This window comes from Lynx canadensis, chromosome C1 (genome assembly GCF_007474595.2).
Source record: "Lynx canadensis isolate LIC74 chromosome C1, mLynCan4.pri.v2, whole genome shotgun sequence".
NCBI lineage: Eukaryota > Metazoa > Chordata > Mammalia > Carnivora > Felidae > Lynx > Lynx canadensis.
The window spans coordinates 121,137,957-121,157,106 of NC_044310.1; the positions used below are offsets into that span (position 1 = coordinate 121,137,957).

Here is a 19,150-nt window from a genome sequence, read left to right on the forward strand (position 1 = left end):
TATTCTCATGACTTAAATTTGACTTCAGACAGTCAAGTTTATTTTACACTCTCAGTTACTTACTACTGCAAGTCAATACAGCACAGGAATTAATGCATTTGTGCCTTCAACTCAAATAGCAAACACTGCTGTTGGTGAACTTTTTGGCCAATGAATAAAAAATATTTCATTTCTAATTCTCACCAGAAGGATTTAAATTAAACAGTAACAGATGAAGTGGGCAGGCACAGAATACTAATAGGAACTGGCGAATGAAATAATCCAGCTCTTTGCTTTTACAATGAAAATGAGAATTGATTCTGCATTGAGAGAGAGAAGTAAAAGGACCAAGTGTTTTAAAAAAAGCCTTCTCCACCAAAAGAGCAAAATAGCACTCAGTGGCATTGCATTGTTAACAAAATTTCTTTATCAGAAACTATAATTTAATATTTAAGTATCTAATTTACATGTGACAAGGTATCATATTCAAAAAATTAAATTGCAACTAGAAAACTAGTAACCACTAAAAACGATACCAAACACAACCCAAACATTTATAGGAAAGCAACAGCTAGAGTCTGAATTGGAAAAAATGTTTCATCATATTTGGCTCATTAAACAAAGCATCCATTACAGCCTGTAAAAGAGCATCTCTTGTAATTCATCAGAAGTTTATCCTTTGTAGCATGAATAACATGTAAAGATAGATTTATTGACTGTATATGCACACGTGTGTCTATATATTGTGAGACATACACTCGTGTGTTGTTTTAAAGATACTGTATCTACTGATAACTGGCTGAACTTTGGAAGGTGCTGAAATCTGTATTTCTACATGACCCTTGACCCATTTAATAATGTCTTTTTATAAACAGAAATTACATAAAATACTCTGTTTTTTATTAACTGAATATTTTCGTAAGCATAATAATAGACAATGAAGGAATTGCACTTGTAAAGATACAGTAAGGTGTTAGATTGCAGCTCAGCCATCAAAGATCAGGGGTGTGGTACTGATAAGTAAGTGTGCATCCTATGCAAAGATGATGGTGGCCACTGAAATTAAAATGAGAGCAACTAGTTACAGAACAAAGAGGGGGATAACAGAAGAAAACATGCACTACTCCTACTTTAATGCAAAACTAATTTCTCCCAGGAAACCAACCCTTAGACCTTCCTTACACAAAGAAACAGGTTCTGCACCCTTAGCAACACAGTAGACTTGGACATCTGGTTTCAAATTCTAGTTCATTGTCTCTGAGTGTGCTGTTCCAGTGTCACCTCCTTAAGCTGCCCTTGGAATTCTGGAGCATGTACAATATTACAGTCTCTTGGTTAGGTTCCATTGAGCCTCAATATCCCCTTCAGTTCTATATAAATAGGGTCCGTTATTCATCTTCTTCTGGTTCCTGTGGTAACACGGGTATTTCTTCCTTTAAACAATCACTGAAGAATCTGAGGATTGTGCTGTAGAGATGATACTTGCTCTTCTCAGATATGTTATGACCTTCATCTGGGTAGATCTAAGATATTGAGGGAGGAAGAGATTTAAAGTTACCAAATAGATACTGTCCCTCAGAATTCATTCCTTTAGCCCAATGGCAAGGGAACTTTGGAAAGTAATATCTGACCAAAATCTAACCTAATTTAACTCTTGAGTTCTTTGTGCCCAGCTTTTCTTTTTGTAATTATAATCCCATGGTAATAATTGAGATAAAATACAATTTTCTATGTATTTAAATTAAAATTCGTTGGTCAAAAAAAGTAGAGCTCTCTGTGTTCGTGTTGGCTAAGACAATACTAACATTCCCCTCAGGTTGACTAAATTTTAAAGTTTCTTCCCAACTATAGGGCCCTGACCTTTCTTTTCTTAAGAGCATTCCCTCTAGAAAACTCGCAATTTTGTAAATTCTCTGTCCCTTTGTATGTAAATCTTCTTCAGTAGTGCCACTTTTACAATTTAGGAAATGTCCTTCTCAAGGACCTAAAAGCCATTTCTCCTAAATGTAAATATTGAAGGGGATAAACCCTCCTCCAAGTTGTAAAACTCCCTTTTGTCATAAACAAAGTTTACTTTGCCTTTTGATAAGGTGAATTACCACACACAGATGACCTATGATTCCCTCCACCTCAGTTATTAAATACTCTCCAGCCCTCTATTTCAAAAGATTTAATTTCTCTCCCCTTTTGCAATAGTCTTAAATAAAGTCTTCCTTGTCTGTTTAATCTTGTCCGGTACAAATTTTATTTTGACCGTGACCCCTCCAATATAAAAGACATTAGTAATTTTTCTAAAATTACAAATACAAATATTTGTCAATTCCTGGGTGTAAAGTTTTTATTTTTTTTTTATTTTTTAAACTTTTTATTACTTTTACTATTAACATGACATCGCTTATTTTTTACTTTTTTAATATTTTCAAGTTTTTATTTTAATTCCAGTTGACTTACAGTATTATGTTGGTTTCAGATGCACAGCACAGTAATTCAGCAGTTTCATACAAAAAAATATAGAATGCTTCATGAATTTGCATGCCATCTTTGTGCAGGGGCCCTACCAATCTTCTCTGTATTGTTCCAGTTTCAGTATATGTGCTGCTGAAGCAAGTATCTAAGTATGACTTTTTTAGATGGTGCCTCACTGCTGTGACGAAAGCCTCCTGCTCCTTCGTATTGTGGCATGACCTACCATCTGTCTATCTCTACATCTCCATGGGTCATCATCCTAACCCTGGTACCTGCGTTGTAGAAATGTTGAACTACTTTTGGTTCTTTAAAATGCTGAAAAATGAAAATCACTTCTTTTCCCCCTTCTGTGACTCCTCCCTCAGACTGAAAGTTCCTTAAAGGTGTAAGATCTGTCGTATTGATCCATCTAGCCCAGTGATCGCTATAAAGTAAGTCTTTGATACCATTTACTATATGTGGTTGCGCATGTAATAAAGGATGATAAAGGGACTAGAAGGGAAATAGAACATTAAGCCTTTAAGACAATTCATTATTCATGATAGAGATAAAAGTCAGAGAGGAAAAAGATGCTTTTGGAAGTTTATTCAATTTAGTTATCAAGCATGAGCTGATCTACCTTCTCAGCATGGTAACGGGAAAACAGCCCACAATCTTTGATACGTAAAAATCATGGTTAAAAATAATACCATGGGAGACAGAGTAGTACAGAAGCTGTGTTCTGTATCCCAAACTAAAAAACCAAGGTAGGAAAACAGTCTTGTGAAAAAGTGGCTTACCTGCATAGTATAATTCACTCCAGCTTTTATTAGATGTTTGATTAATTCTGCTGAATGCTGGAAATGGACTTTTGCTGTAAGAAATTAAATTATATTATTCAATGCAGATACATTTGTTAGGATCAGAACGTTTTAAATCATTTTTTAAAGAGATTATGTTACCTCACATACATTGCACATCAACTCGAAAGCCAGTAAGATACGATGCTGATAAAACTTTGAGGTTTATGAAAAAAAATACTAAACATTACAAAAAAATAGATTGACACAGGAGCTACTACTGAGGCTGTACTTATTGTAATGGATGGTATTTAAATTTACTTTATCATTTGTTTATTTCTAATTGTTCAAATATGTTATATCATTACAACTATTTAACACACTGAATATCTATCTGTATGATAATATAGCAAACCATCTTTCCATTCCTCTCTGAGGATTACTGGGGCCCAGTCTCTGTCAGATACTGACATTTTGTTTTATTTTAAATTGGAAAAAATTATTCCATGTTAAGAAATTAGACTCTACATCTCATTATTGAAGGACTCAGTATTTAATGGGGATCATACAGGTTTCTCCTGTTTCCTTCTGTCTTCTCTCTCTGCCTGAACCTGAGGTCCAAAACTCTGAAATACACGGCACAGTAGATTGGGGCTGTGTAAATTGCCCTAACTAGCTCTGAAGACAGATGGAGCACTCAAACCTCTTTGTGCAGCACTTTGCTCAGATGCTGCCTGGCTATTTATTCCTATACTTTGTGCATCTTTAAATTTCTTTAAATAACTTTTAAGCTAACCTTTAAGTGTCTTTATTAAACTAGGTCGGACTTAAATAGTTTAATCTTCTTCATTGCTCTAATTCTATGATGCTGCTTAATCCTACTACATAGCAGACAATAAAAGATTCCAAAAGATAATTTAAATCTTTTTAAAATCTACCCAAGATCTTTTTCAACTTCTTCCTTTTGTACTTAGAGTATTACCATGTTACTTCTTTTTTTTTTATGTTAAATTTATTGTCAAATTGGTTTCCATACAACACCCAGTGCTCAGCCCAACAGGTGCCCTCCTCAATACCCATCACCCACCCTCCCCTCCCCCATCAACCCTCAGTTTTTAAGAGTCTCTTATGGTTTGGCTCCCTCCCTAACTTTTTTTTTCCTCCCCCTCCCCCATGGTCTTCTGTTAAGACCATGTTACTTCTTTTTTTTAAAATTTTTTTTTAATGTTTATTTACTTTTGAAGAAGAGAGAGACAAAGTGTGAGTGGGGGAGAGGCAGAGAGAGAAGGAGACACAATCCCAAGCAGGCTCCAGGCTCCAAGCTGTCAGCACAGAGCCTGACGTGGGGCTCGAACTCATGAACGGTGAGATCATGACCCGAGCCGAAGTCGGTTGCTCAACCGACTGAGCCACCCAGGCACCCCATCATGTTACTTCTAAGTAAGTTTGAAAATCTCCCTGTAAATATAAGAGTTACAAGAAATGCTGATGGGGGGGGGGCGGGGACAATGATTGAGGTAAAACGATCCCTAACAGAGCTCAGTTGTTTATTATCGAAAAAAAAGTTTGAAAAGGACTCTGTCATTTCACTGTATGGATTCAGCTGAGAAGATAAATGTACAAATATATCTTCCAGTTAGATTTTTTTTTGTTTAGTTTCTGGTGTGAATCCTGTTGGAATTTATCACTAGCCCCCATCCTAAAACAGGAGTATTAAGGGTCTGATTGTCTTTGTGAACTAATTTGTTGATAGTTTTTGGGGATAATATTAATAATAGTACCATTACAATGCCATTGAGCACCTATAATCCACCAGGCCCTTATGAGGTGTATGTATGTGGTGGGTGTATAAGTTGTGTGTGTGTGTGTGTGCATGCACGTACAGGTGCTTTTCCTCTGAAGTGGCCGGTGCTGAACCTCTGCTAGCATTTTATCAGTGGGGTGAAAACCCAGATCCATGACTGAGTCAGACAGGAAGAACATGATTTTCTTTAATAGCTGCAACACATTGACAGAGACATTTGGATAGCACTAATACATTCTAGGGTAATGACCAGATGTAAAATAATTTAACACCCAAGAGAACTTATTCTCACAACTGACATTCAGAGCACAATGAAAATGAGCCTTCATGACAGATTCAAACCCCCTTTCTATGAATTAGTAGTTGTGTGATATTTGGCAGGTTAGATACATTCCACAATATTTACTTCCCCAATCAGTTAAATAAGAGTAATCATACCTGTTATGCAACATTTTTGTGAAAAAAGGATAGTGTAATCTTAAAAGCTTTGGGCATATTTTCTGACATATACTCAACACTCGATTTCTATTTTTTGTTGCCACTATTAACATACATGTAAGATCTTAATACCTTAGAACAAGATTCTAATGTGTCAAAATGTTTATCCTCTTTTTCCTATATTTAACCCAACACAGGTATGAGGTCATCTAAGTATTTTTTAAAATTTTATAATTGTTGCAGATTTTCAGAAAAGTTGAAAAGACCATACAGAGAGTCCATGTATGTCCCTTAGCCAAATCCCCCTATTGTTAACATCTCACATTATTATGGCCCATTTGTTACAATTAAGAAACATTTAGATATCATGACTCCTTAACCTCTTCTGATCTATGAGAAATCGTCAGACTTGTTTTTGATGACATTGACAATTCTGAGGAGTACAGGTCAAATGTTTGGCAGAATATACCTCATTTGGGTTTGTCTAATGTTATTCTCGTGGGTAGACTGAGGTAATGGGTTTTTGGGACAAGACCATAGAGAATGCCTTTCTCATGAAGTGATGTCAAAGGTGCATACCATCAACATTACTTGATCACCTGGCTGAGATGTTAAACTTGATCACCTGGCTGAGATGTTATTTATTGAGTTTCTCTATTGTAAAGTCACTCTTTTCCCCCTTTTCCGTACAGTACTCTTTAGAAGCAAATCACTAAGTACAACCCATTCTTAAGGGGTAAGGGAGGAGACTTAAGCTTTGCTTCCTTGAGGGAGTGTACCTACATAAATTATTTGGAATCATACCTAAGGGTGATTTGTTTCTTCTCGTCCATTTACCTGTTTATTCAAATATACACACACTATGTAAATTTATGTAGTGAATAATACATTATATGTGGTGTGTGTATTTGAAGTATACACTATATATACACACTATATACACATACGTTACATGCTGTAGACTGTGTATTTATATACATCTACGTGTGTGTGTGTATATATATATATATATAAACACGTGTGTGTGTATATATATATGCATACACACACACACACACACACACACACACACACACACACACATACATACATCAGTATTGATCTACACTCTAATCATGTCCTGGCATACTTTAAGTTAAGGTAAACAGCTTATATAGTCTTTGCTATAAGACCTTTTTAGGGATATTGTCTGTAAATTAGGGTAAAACTACAGAGTCAGGGCAGGGTAGACCAACAAAATCAAGTTCAGGTGTTAGGAAATACTGATTCAAGGCTTTGACTCTGCTCAGGAGCCACACAGCCTTTGTTAAATCAGTTTCCTCCTTGAAATTGATTTTTCTCATCTGTGAATGGAGCTATAAATACTCAGCCTTCTGTTGTAAAGTATCACATAAAATAATAAATATATATATAAATTCTTTGAACCCTAAACACTTCAAAGAGAATATAAAATTATATTTATTACTAGTAATATCAATCACATCCATATCCAGTGTTTAAAGTGATGAAAAAAGGAAAAGTGATATAAAAGGGTTCTTTAGAAAGTTTTTGTGTTAACTTTAAATGAGTGATCTCATCAGAATTTTATCTCAGTGCTGGCATCTTTTTGCTATCATGTTGTTTTCTCAGCTAGTTTCCATTTGAAGTGTGCTGAGTAACGCCACAGTGGCAGTCACCAGCCATATGCGGTTATTAAATTTTTAATTAATTAGAATTAAAGAATTTAAAATTCAGTTCCTGATCATATTAAACACATTTCAAGTGCTCAAGAGCCATATGTGGCTGGTGGCTGTAGTGTTCCACAGCACAAGTACAGAACATTTCCATCATCCCAGAAATTTTTATTGGATGGTGTTGTCATTGAGACTCACAACTTGCTTTTCTCTTGGTCTTGACTTCCTTCTTCCTACTCCCTATCACAAATTGACTTCTTTGTGCCGCTATCCTCTGCTATTACCTTCAGAAAGTTTACAGGGTCCTTTGTAAGTAAGTTCATAGATGTACCCCTTTGTTCAAGGTCAGACCCCATCAAGCAGTAGCAGCAAATATGATACTTACTGTCAGCAGTCCCATGAATTATTAATATATTTTCTTCTTTTAAGCCATGAATATTATGGAGGACACTGGATGCCTATAAGGAAAGCACAAATATCTCTATATAGATCTACTTATATTTGTAATTTGACTGAATTTTTAGAACAAGTATACTCTTTCTTGATTATTTTAAATTTTGTTACCTGGTATGTGCTTTCTTCCCTAGATGGCATACCAAGATATCTTTCAGAGAATGCTGAGGCTGTGACCCAAGAAAACAGAAATTTTAGAATTTAAAAATCATTTGACTAGCTTATTTCATTATTTGATTTCTACATTTCATATGTTCCAGTAAAATTGATTGAATCAGTGAGGTGATAAACAGCTGAAAACATCTCTGATAGCACACAATAAGTGAGGTCAACTGAGCTCTTCTGCATTGGAATTTTCTTTTTTCTTTTCTTTTTTTTTTTTTTTTTTTTTTTTTTTTTTTTTTTTTTACAAATCAATACATTAGGTCAATTTGTAGGAAGTACTCACCATACAACTTCAAGTCTGTGATGGGTGCAATCACTGATCCACATTTAAAAAGCTTTTCATCTGATTTTAAGATCATTGATGCAATATAGCCACCATACCCCTGGCAAAATTAAAAATAATAATAATAATAATAATAACGCGTGTGTTGTGTGTGTGTGCTTGCGTGTGTGTGTGCTTGCGTGTGTGTGTGTGTGTGTGTGTGTGTGTGTGTGTGCGTGCGCATCACTTATCCCTGGAGATAATTTTAGCTTTTGATCACTATTTGGTAATATGCATAACAGAATGTCTTCTGATGTCTCAGACTTGAGGAAAGAATACGGTAAGATACACTTTGTACAGCTGAAAAAGGAAAATAATTTAAATTTTTAACAAGCTATTTTAATAACTTTAGGGAAAATATAAAATTAATTATATATCACCAGTGTCCAATGTTTGCTCTCTCATCTCATGTAGTATATTTGGGAACAACTCCAATTCATTCAAAGCTAGGGAAATATAGCCCTTATTAACTCGTACATCATTTTCAGCAAATTACATATGTATATTTAGTGAAAGATTTAAAAATGATGGTTATGTAGAAATAGGAAATAAGAATTAAATATTTATAATCTGTTTTCACAAATACAGATTCTGCTTTCAGTCCCACACAATTCACTATTTGAATGAAATGAGATTGATAAATAATATTACTAGTTACGTGAGTTGGATTATTTTTCAAATTTAATTTTTAAATGTCCTCCTGCAAAGCTTTTGAACTAATTTAAATTCTTTTTTTATTTTTTTATTAAAAAAATTTTTTTAACGTTTATTTATTTTTGAGACAGAGAGAGACAGAGCATGAACGGGGGAGGGTCAGAGAGAGGGAGACACAGAATCTGAAACAGGCTCCAGGCTCTGAGCTGTCAGCACAGAACCCAACGCAGGGCTCGAACTTACGGACCGCGAGATCGTGACCTGAGCCGAGGTTGGCCGCTTAACCGACTGAGCCACTCAGGCACCCTGAACTAATTTAAATTCTTAAAAAAAAAAAAAATCAAGATGTCCAGTTTTCTTTTGTAGTCCATGATTTGTCCAGGAAAATTCCAGAAGAGATTTTAACAATTTAATAGATTTGGGCTAAGGGAATGACCTACTGAGTTATATATTCATTTTATAAATTAATTTTTAGCTGTACTCTGAGCAGTGTTCTTCATCTTGCTAGATATCAGAATATCCTGGGAGATACAAAAACAATGAATACCCAGGCCTTAGCCTCAGAAATTCTGATGTAATTTGTTCATGATGAGGTCTACTTTAAAGATTACCAGATGATATTAGTGTTGTCCTATGCAATAGTCATCTGCTATCTGCACTAAATTCTTGAGATGTGAAATACAGAATCTCATTTATGCTTATTTGGACTATTATTTAAAAATTGGGATGATTGACATCAAAGTCCTAAATGCAGTCAGAGATTACCGAAGTATCTGAGAGAACAAAGAGTAGCAGAATATGCCACCCCAAAATATGCCACTTTGCCTATTGATTATTTTGAGCTGCAGGCACTTGGAGAATAACAAATGACAGGGAAAGCCTTTCTCTGAACTCCCGCTATCTACCTAAAGACAGATCCTCCAGAAAGAACTCAATTGTCATAGATCCCCTTCCTGGGAGTGTCATCAACTAAGGAAGATTGACTCTTGTCACTAGAAGTCCACAACACACCTGGAGAGATTGTCACAGAGTATCACATTTCCTATCTGTTCTTCTAAGGGCCCATTCATCTTTGCTAATAATCAGTCTCCTAAAAGGCCTATATCCCACTCCCCTTTCCCTATTAAGATGGTATGTAAGCCTGAATTCTAAACTCACCTGAGAGAGTTACTCACTTTACCTGGGTATGTCCCATGTATACATGCGTGAGGTGTACATGCCAATAAACTTCTGTTGTTTTTCTCTTGTGGATCTGTCTTTCATTACAGGGGTCTTAGACAAGAGTTCAGAAGGGTAGAGGGAAAAGGATTTTTCATCCTTTGCCCATGTCCGTTTTGTCCTAGATTAGTTGGCTAGTACCCAGAAGCTTGAGCAAAGCTTCTCCAACAATTGGGAACTAAGGGATGTAAAATTATCCTTTATAGACGTAAGCCATCACTGAGTGCCTTTACTCATTCTTTTTGTAAGATATAAAAATATCCTTAGGGGGCACCTGGGTGGCGCAGTCGGTTAAGCGTCCGACTTCAGCTCAGGTCACGATCTCGCGGTCCGTGAGTTCGAGCCCCGCATCGGGCTCTGGGCTGATGGCTCAGAGCCTGGAGCCTGTTTCCGATTCTGTGTCTCCCTCTCTCTCTGCCCCTCCCCCGTTCGTGCTCTGTCTCTCTCTGTCTCAAAAATAAATAAACGTTAAAAAAAAAAAAATTAAAAAAAAAAATCCTTAGGTCAGCAAAATTCAGAAGTAGTAGGCTTAAGAGTGTTAACACATATAAAGAAAGAAGTGGAAAGGAAGAACAATTTCCCTCAATCCTCTGAATTCATTGCTGATGCCTTGTAATAAAAGATTATCAAGAGAAAAAACAATTGGGGTGGGTGCCTGTGTGGCTCAGTTGAATGTCCAACTTTTGATTTAGGCTCAGGTCATGATCTCACAGTCGTGGAATTGAACTGGGCATATTGCTTGGGATCCTCTCTCTCTCTTCTTCTGCCTCTTGTGTGCCCTCTTTCCCTCTCTCTCTCTCAAAAAAAAAAAAAAGGAAAAAAAGAGAAAAAAATGTTTATTAACATGCATACCTCATGTACACATGGGAGATACCCAGTGAAACTGAATAACTCCTTAAAAATGGCCCAAGCCACCACCTTAAATACCATCTTTAGCCAAAGGCAAAAGAAAGATGTTGAGCGTGGGGTGCCTGGGTGGCTCAGTCAGTTAAGCACAGGACTTTTGATTTTGGCTCAGGTCATGATCTCATGGTTCGGTTCCTGAGATTGAGCCCCACATCAGGCTGTGGACTGACAGCACCGAGCTTGCCTGGCATTCTCTCTTTGTTTCTCTCCCTCTCTCTCCCGCCCTCTCCCTCTCTCTCTCTCCCTCTCCCTCTCTCTCCCTCCCTCCCTCTCTCTCTCTCTCTCTCATCTCCCCCCCCACACTCATACACATTTTCTCACTCTCTTTTAAAATAAATAAACATTAAAAAAGAAAAAGAAAGAAAGATAGATGTTGGAGGGAGCTGTTATGGGAGGTTACCAGGAAAAGAACTATAAACAAGGATAAGGTTGGTTAGGCAGATTTAAGTCTGATTTGCAGTCAGTGCCTTCTGTTAATAAGGGTTTCTTTATGATTTAGAGTCAATCTTCTCATCCTGGTTCAGGGAGGGAGACACAAACGGAGATTTCCTTTATAAATGTAAATGTCTCTTACAAAAGAGTAACTTCTGTTTCCAAAGCTTCTCCTGTGTCTGCTGTTTTTTTAAAAGAATCAGCTCAAAATAATCCTTATGCCAAAGAGGCATTTTCTGGGATGGCATATTCTCCCCTTCAGAAATATGCAGGGATGGGATGAGTTCTGCAAAGCAAGTAAGTAAGTAACTATTATAGAGCAAAAGTGTAGAAAACCCCTAAAAGTTCTGTCCTTAAAGGGAGCTTTTCCAGCATATTGTTCCTTGTTCTTGATCAGGGAGGTAAGACCAAGATGTTGCAACCCAAGAGGTTTCAAGTATGTCCCATGGGGCAACACTGTTTCCACAGTGAAAAATGTATCTCAGTTGATGCACACCTCTGTTGATAACTTTTCTGGTTCTAGTTCCACAATGGAATTACAGCAGACCTTCAATTGATAATAATTTGGTTGTTTATATAACTTGACTACTTTGAGAGAATGGGTGAATATTCCAATCCACAGAACAGCTATACATCACAATTTACTAATATAAATTAATAAATTGGTATTATGCTTTTTGTTTGTTTTTTACTCCCATTTCCCATAAATCTCAGTCTGATTCTCTCCAGGAATTAAATAGAATGGTGTCTTCCAGAGAAGGGGCAGATTCCAGAACAATGCCTTTCAATTCGAAAGTTCATTCAAATCACTTGGAGATCTTGTTAAAATGCCTATTCTAATTCAGTAGATTCCAGGGGATGCCTAGGCTGTTGCTCCACATTTTCAATAACAAGTTCTTACAATATAATAATATAATGAATATCCCTGCCCAAACATCTCCCTAGCTTCAGTCAGCATTCCTACACCAGTGGAGATTTATTTTCTTTTTTTTTAATTTTTTTTTTTCAACGTTTATTTATTTTTGGGACAGAGAGAGACAGAGCATGAACGGGGGAGGGGCAGAGAGAGAGGGAAACACAGAATCGGAAACAGGCTCCAGGCTCTGAGCCATCAGCCCAGAGCCTGAGGCGGGGCTTGAACTCACGCACCGCGAGATCGTGACCTGGCTGAAGTCGGACGCTTAACCGACTGCGCCACCCAGGCGCCCCAACCAGTGGAGATTTAAACATATATATCAATGTTCTCGAAAACAGTTCAATCTGTGGAGAATGGGCTGTAGGGTTTTCCGTGTGATTCTAAAGTGAAACCAGGGCTGTAAATCATTGTTGCTGCCCAAAGAGTTACATTTTACCACTTTTTACATGAAAATTTGAGATTAATGAAGCTAAATACTCTTTAAGACTTAATGATAGTGAAAGCTGTTAAATAAAATTCTCTCTATAGCATTCAAAAACCTAACCCCAAAATACTGCTTTAATTTGATTTATTTCAACAAAATAACTTCTATTTTTAAAAGAAAAATAAACACTGGGAGGCGTTAGAATAAATTAAATTTTAATTGCTCACCTTCCTCTCTGCCATTTTATATTTATTCACTGAATGCAAGAATAGATCATGAAAGAGTTCTGAGAAAATACATTCTGGAAGAGGGTGGAAATCAGATATAAGTTCTAGCTGGATACAGTATTATAACTTTAATTATCAGAACAACTATCAGGAAGATGCCAGAAAATGTGGGTCATCATATTGATTTAATCAAATAGGGGGTGTTTTTTATTTGCTATAGATCAAAAGTAGTTAATACTTAGGCTGTTCTGTTCAATTGTGCTGTCTGTCATTTCATTGGTTTCTCAGTGATCGTATTTTTTCCATTCATTGTTATGTCCTTTCCATTTGCAAAGCATTTTAGCATTAGAATCTATCTTTTGTAAGTTGTTGTCCGGTGCATTTAAAGTATAGAAATGTTTCCTGAGATTTTTTTATCTTAAAAAAGATACACCCATAGTGGAAGAAACTGAATCTAATAGGTAGATGGACTTAGAGGAGCAGGCAGTGGAGTCTGTAATACCATTTTACTGAGGACTAACATTTTCATGTGCCTTGTGTTTTAAGATAATCATTGAGTTTTTTGAGTATTCCTGACAGAGTTCATGAATAGTCAAGAAGATATACTGATAGAATTAAAAAAAAGATATTTCCTGGGGCGCCTGGATGGCTCAGTCAGTTAAGCATCTGACTTCAGCCCAGGTCATGATCTCAGGACTCTTGGGTTTGAGCCCTGCATCAGGCTCTGTGCTGATAGCTCAGAGCCTGGAGCCTGCTTGGGATTCTGTGTGTGTGTGTGTGTGTGTGTGTGTGTGTGTGTGTGTGTGTGTGTCTCTCTCTCTCTCTCTCTCTCTCTCTCTTTCTCTTGCTCTCTGCCCCTCCCCCACTTGTGCTTGCTCCCTGCTCTCTCAAAAATAAAGAATAAAAAAATTAACAACAAAAAAGATATTTCCTATCCTTAGATTCGTGATTCTTTGTAAACCACATATCACTTATAGTACACAATGAATTAATTTGAAATAAAAATACTGCACGTTAGGAGTAACAGTTTATTGCAGTTTCATTTTGCATTAAATCTTAATTTGTTTAATGTGATCACAAATTTTATCACAATTCTTACAATTCTGCCTTGATTGTTTCCTTCATATTCTATATATTAAAAGCTTCAACCTTTTAGAAGTGACTCCATGTTAGTAACAAGACCTATCCCAATGGAGAATATTTTATAGCTTTAAATAATTACCTCCGTAAGTAAAGTTTTAACAAGTTTCCATATTCCTGTGTTTATACTTTTCTTTTTCTTTCTTTATATATATATTTTTTCGTTCCTAGATATCTGTGTTTCTTGCGTCCTCAAATTTCCCTGACTTAGATCAAACATGATTTCCTAGTGAAATCTTTCCTGTCTTATGAATGAAAATTGCTACCTTATCTTTATCTTGGGCCACCTATCTGCCTCTCTGCTTTATTTTTCTGAATTGTCCTATCATTAACTGACATTTCATATATTGTACTAAGTAAGTTGTCTTTTATTTATCTTTACTCACTGAACTAGAAATTCAAGAAAGCTTGTTTGTTTTTGTGACTGCTGTATGTCCAGCACATTCAGACATACTAGGCACATAGTACACATTTGATAAATGTTTATGGAATGAATTAATTTTATTCCCCATTGATGTAGCCTGGTAATCATAGCAATATCCATTCTATGTATCATGTTTATAGGTTTTGAATTTTGCCATCCATTTTCAATTCATATAGTTAGTCTTTTCCTTTTTTTTTTTAACATATAAGTGAGAAATTTTTTTCTAGAAGTTTTCTTACCATTAACATTTAGATATAATTTCTTGATAGAATGAACATTAAAATTATGACACATTATGTAAGGTTAGGTTAGGTTCTGGGGATAGCCACCTATTGGCACTGGTGGGAAAAACCTGAGGGACTAATGCAAAGGGATTTTGTGACTCAAATGAAAGGAAGACTGCTGAAAGTTAATAAGCTAGACATTCAACTCAATAATTTAAGAACAAAATAGATTTAAAAAGTAGAAGAAAGAAAATAATGATGGTAAGGGCAGAAATTAGGGAAATTGAATACAAAGATGAGAACAGCTAAGCCAAAATATGGTTCATTAAAAAAGGAGGTGGGATGGGGGATGGAAGGGAGTCAAGCAGGGAGAAAAGAGCAAGTAAGAGAGAGTGTGTATGCAACCTAAGACAAGCAAAGGCAGAAAGGCACTAATAAACCAAACTGGGAGTCAAATGAGACCTTATCACCACAGTGAAATGATTAAACGTATAGTAAGACAGTATATACTATGCTTTAAAAATAGTCTTTAAACATATATGAAATGGAAACAATTATTTTAAAAGTACTAAAACTGACTTCAGAAGAAATGGAAAAATCTTGATAGTCTTGTATTGATTAAATCAATTTAAATATTAATTAAAATTTTCCAACAGAGAAAGAAACAGCCCCAGATATGTTTACAATCTAATTCCAGAAAACCAAGATGATTAGACCCCAGCCAATTTTATGAGTTTAGGATTGTTTTATTTGATATGGAAACAAAACAAGTACATTCCAAGAAAAAAAAAATTACAAGACTTAAGAGTCTTGAAGCTAACAATGTTCCTTTGTATGCTCAGAAAGCCACCTTCTAAATTATAATTCAGTCACAGATAGGCATATTTGGTTAATTGGAAATGGAACATTTTTTTCCATTTAAAATCTAATTATATTTCTTTGTTTGTATCCTATGTCAGTCTTTCATAGATTTAGACTGTCAGTTACCCTGAGGTTCATCAGCCCCCTAATAAAATGATAAATATGGGATTTTAAACTTCTAAATCTGAGGCCTAGAGCTTTATTTCTTCCTGTTTATAGACTAGCACTCAGCTTTCTAGTTAATATGAAGGACTTTCTAAGGTCTGTGCCAAGACTTCCTTTTGGTTTTGTCACTTTTCATTCCTTTATATGAGCCTTAATTATAGTCAATTATTTTATTTCATGTTCTTTGAACATTTACCTGAGAGCCTTCTCCTTGTCCTCTACTTGCTGAATGACTTTCACTATCCAATTTATGTTTGACTTTTTCTATAAGGCATTTTACAACCTTTTGAATCTAAATTTCCATAAGTCCTTTGTAAATTATTACATATCTTAGGACCATTAAAGAGTAAAATGTTGTCAATTTTATGCGCTGTGTATGTGGTAACAAACACCTAATATAGTATTACCAACTTAACCACTTTTAGGTGCACAGTTCAGTAGTGTGTAGTGTATTGTGTCTTGTCTAGTGTCTGTATTGTGAAACAAACCTCTACAACTTTTTCATTTTCCAAATCTGAGATCCCATTACCTATTAAGCAACAAACTTTATTTTTCCCCTCCACCTAGCCCTTGGTAATCACCATTCCGCTCTCTGTCTTCATGAAATTGACTACTCTAGATATTTTATGTAAGTGGGACCACACAGTATTTGTCACTCTATGACTGGTTCACTTCACTGAGCACAGTGTCCTCAAGGTTCATCCATGCTCTCGCATGTGATAAGTCTTCACTGTGCGCTTGTTAATTTGTTGAGAGTTTCCATTTCTTTGGAATGATCACTTTCTTGGACATTTCCATTATTTTGCTAATATCTTTCTTAGTAATGATGAGGGGGGAGTCGCCTGGGTGACTCAGTTCGTTAAGCACCCAACTTTGGCTGAGGTAATGAATTCACGGGTTCTTGCTTTTCCAGCCCCGCATTGACCTCTGTGCTGACAGCATGGAGTGTGGAGCCTGATTCAGATTCTGTGTCACCCTCGCTCTCTGCCCCTCCCCCACTCATGCTCTGTCTCTCTCTCTCAAAAATAAAATCAATATTAAATAATGTATAGGGGTAGGTTTTCATTTATTTATTTGTACTTGTGTCAGAGAAGCATTGTCCCTGTCAATCTCTTGAATATTGTGAAGGGCAAGAATACAATAAAGCAAAGACATGGTACACTGCAGGTATCTGAAGTCAGGGGAGAGTGGTGGTGGTTTGGGCTGATTTACAATTTATTCATTTGTTAAATAGCTTTCCATATACCTATTTGTCAGTGAATACCACAAAAATTTACGCCCAGTGAAACTGTCGGTTATTCTGGTCCTGTATCTCTGAGTTCACTTATGGATAGTAAAACTTGTTTTATATTTAAATCCATGAACACCAATAATTTTCTTTGTCTCCAAACTAAAATAGTACTAGACCTCCTTCCTTTCATTTTAGTACCTGTATAGTGTCTAGCCTAGTGATATGCATAAACTAGGTGCTCAGTGAGTATCTATGTGGAGTCTGTATCCACACTGTGAAAATGATATTGGACCTGACGTAAAATTACTGCAATGAGAAGTAAATATCACGCAGAAAACACCACAAAGACCTAATTATGAATATTGGTCCTCTTTCAGTTTCTGAGCCATGTAAGTCATCCCTAAGGCTGTGGTACTTGATCCTTCTATAGAGAACACCCTGCCTCAAGAGATTGGTACAATTGGCTCCCTTTTGTTATTCAGGTATCAGCCTAAATATCACTTAATCCAAGGGGCCTTACTTGACTCCTTAATCTAAGAACATTAGCCCTTTCTAGAGTTAACTTGTGTCCACTTTTTTTGTTTTTTGGTTTCCTTGTAAGACTTCATGCTATATGAAACCATGTTTTGCATTTATGTGTTTATCAAGTTCTTCTTTCTAGAAGATCTGCTTTACAAAAACAGATTTTGTTGTTGTTGTTTAGTTGCTGCTCTACTTATAATACCAGCACCAATTGGATTATAGATAATTGCTGGATTAATAAATGACTGAATGTATATAGTATTAATTATAATATTACATTTTAAAGAATGGTACAGAGAGATTATAGTAAAATGGGGAAATTATATATGCACACATACAAACACATCTACATACCTATATATGTATAATACACATATGTAAATCTGTGTGCTTATATACATATGCATAACATTTCTATTTACCTTTCCAAAAATGCTTAATCTTTTGGAATCAATGTATGGCTGTTTCAGTAGAAATCTGCAATGAGGAAAAAAAACCGTTATATTTTCTTGAGTTAAATACACATGGGAATTCATTTTTGGCACCCACACACATGCAAATGTACACATAAAACCCAGAAGTCAAACCAGAAATACTTTAGTGGTTGGAGCTTTATCTTGCTACTCTAAGTGATGGCCCACTTGTTTGGGCATCACCTGGTAGGAAGATACAAATGCCGAATTGGGGACCCCATTTCAGGCCTACAGATCTACATTTTGACAATATCCCAGCCAGTTTCTGTGTACTGGTTTAAAGAACCTACTAGTTTTCTAGGTCACTCCTGCCAGCGGGGGAATGGTGTCTGTGAAAGTTCAAGAATTATAGTTAACTGGGAAATAACAGACTTTGTAGGTTATTGTAAATAAATACTAGAGTGGTTTAATTAAGGTTGCTCCAATTTTTATAAATCTAAAGTGAATTTTAATTCCAAGGGGGCGGAAGTTCGATAATTGTTTTATTACCTGTGATGAGTGAAAAGTACTTGAAGAAATGAATGCAAGTCTATATGACTAACTTAGAAAATTGTCTATTCACTAAAGTACAGATTGCTGTACTAAAGTACATGATTCAGAGGTAATGTATCATATACCTAGCTTCTGTCATTAAAGGAAAAACAGTAGGAAAATGCGGACCCACTTACTTCACAGCTGCTATTTGGTCCTTTACTTCCACTGAACCTAACCTTCGATGAATCTCCTGCAGAATTTTCAGGCCCTGGAATCCACTTCCTCTGCCATCAAATCGTGCCGTGATAACATTATCTGTGTCAACAAGTACTGAATCCCAGTCAATGTGGAACTTATCTGTAACCAGCTGGCCTCCTGGTTCTTCATCCCTGTAAATACCAACACATTGGACCAAAACAAGAGCAATTGACCATGTGGTAGAAATTTTAGTTTTTGCACTTACTATTTCAAAATTTTGGAAAAGACCCAGGTTGCCTATTAAAATTTCTGTTAATTCTTGATAAGAAGCCTGAAAGTATCTGTTAATCCTTGATAAGAAACCTGAAAGTATAATGCCATTTTCCTTTGTAAAATTTCAAATGAAAAGTTCTCTAATGCACTGAAAACATGAAACAAGATTTAAAACTGTTCATACAAGATTATTGTAACTCATTTTTCAAATGAGAGAAAGGAAGAAAAATACATTAACTTTCCATAAGCATCTCTAAAGAACAATGATCAAGTTGACATGCGGGCCCTACTTTATTGGATTTCTTCCAG

The 19,150-nt window shown here is 36.0% G+C and overlaps 1 protein-coding gene and 1 non-coding gene across 2 annotated transcripts in view; both read right to left on the reverse strand.

Moving 5' to 3' along the window:
* Window positions 1–383: 383 nt before the first annotated feature.
* Window positions 384–19,150, reverse strand: part of DPP10 (dipeptidyl peptidase like 10) — a 502,021-nt gene continuing 483,254 nt past the window's right edge. Inside the window, exons 20-26 of the mRNA XM_030323703.1 lie at window positions 18,565–18,759; window positions 17,846–17,900; window positions 8,041–8,140; window positions 7,704–7,762; window positions 7,525–7,597; window positions 3,225–3,298; window positions 384–1,502 (exon numbers count right to left, since the gene is read on the reverse strand). Of these exons, the coding sequence (XP_030179563.1) occupies window positions 1,368–1,502; window positions 3,225–3,298; window positions 7,525–7,597; window positions 7,704–7,762; window positions 8,041–8,140; window positions 17,846–17,900; window positions 18,565–18,759 (691 nt within the window). The 3' untranslated portion in view covers window positions 384–1,367. The remainder of the gene's footprint in view (window positions 1,503–3,224; window positions 3,299–7,524; window positions 7,598–7,703; window positions 7,763–8,040; window positions 8,141–17,845; window positions 17,901–18,564; window positions 18,760–19,150) is intronic.
* LOC115522530 lies at window positions 2,484–2,586 on the reverse strand. Its single transcript, XR_003971436.1, has one exon. It is a non-coding gene; the product is annotated as a U6 spliceosomal RNA (small nuclear RNA).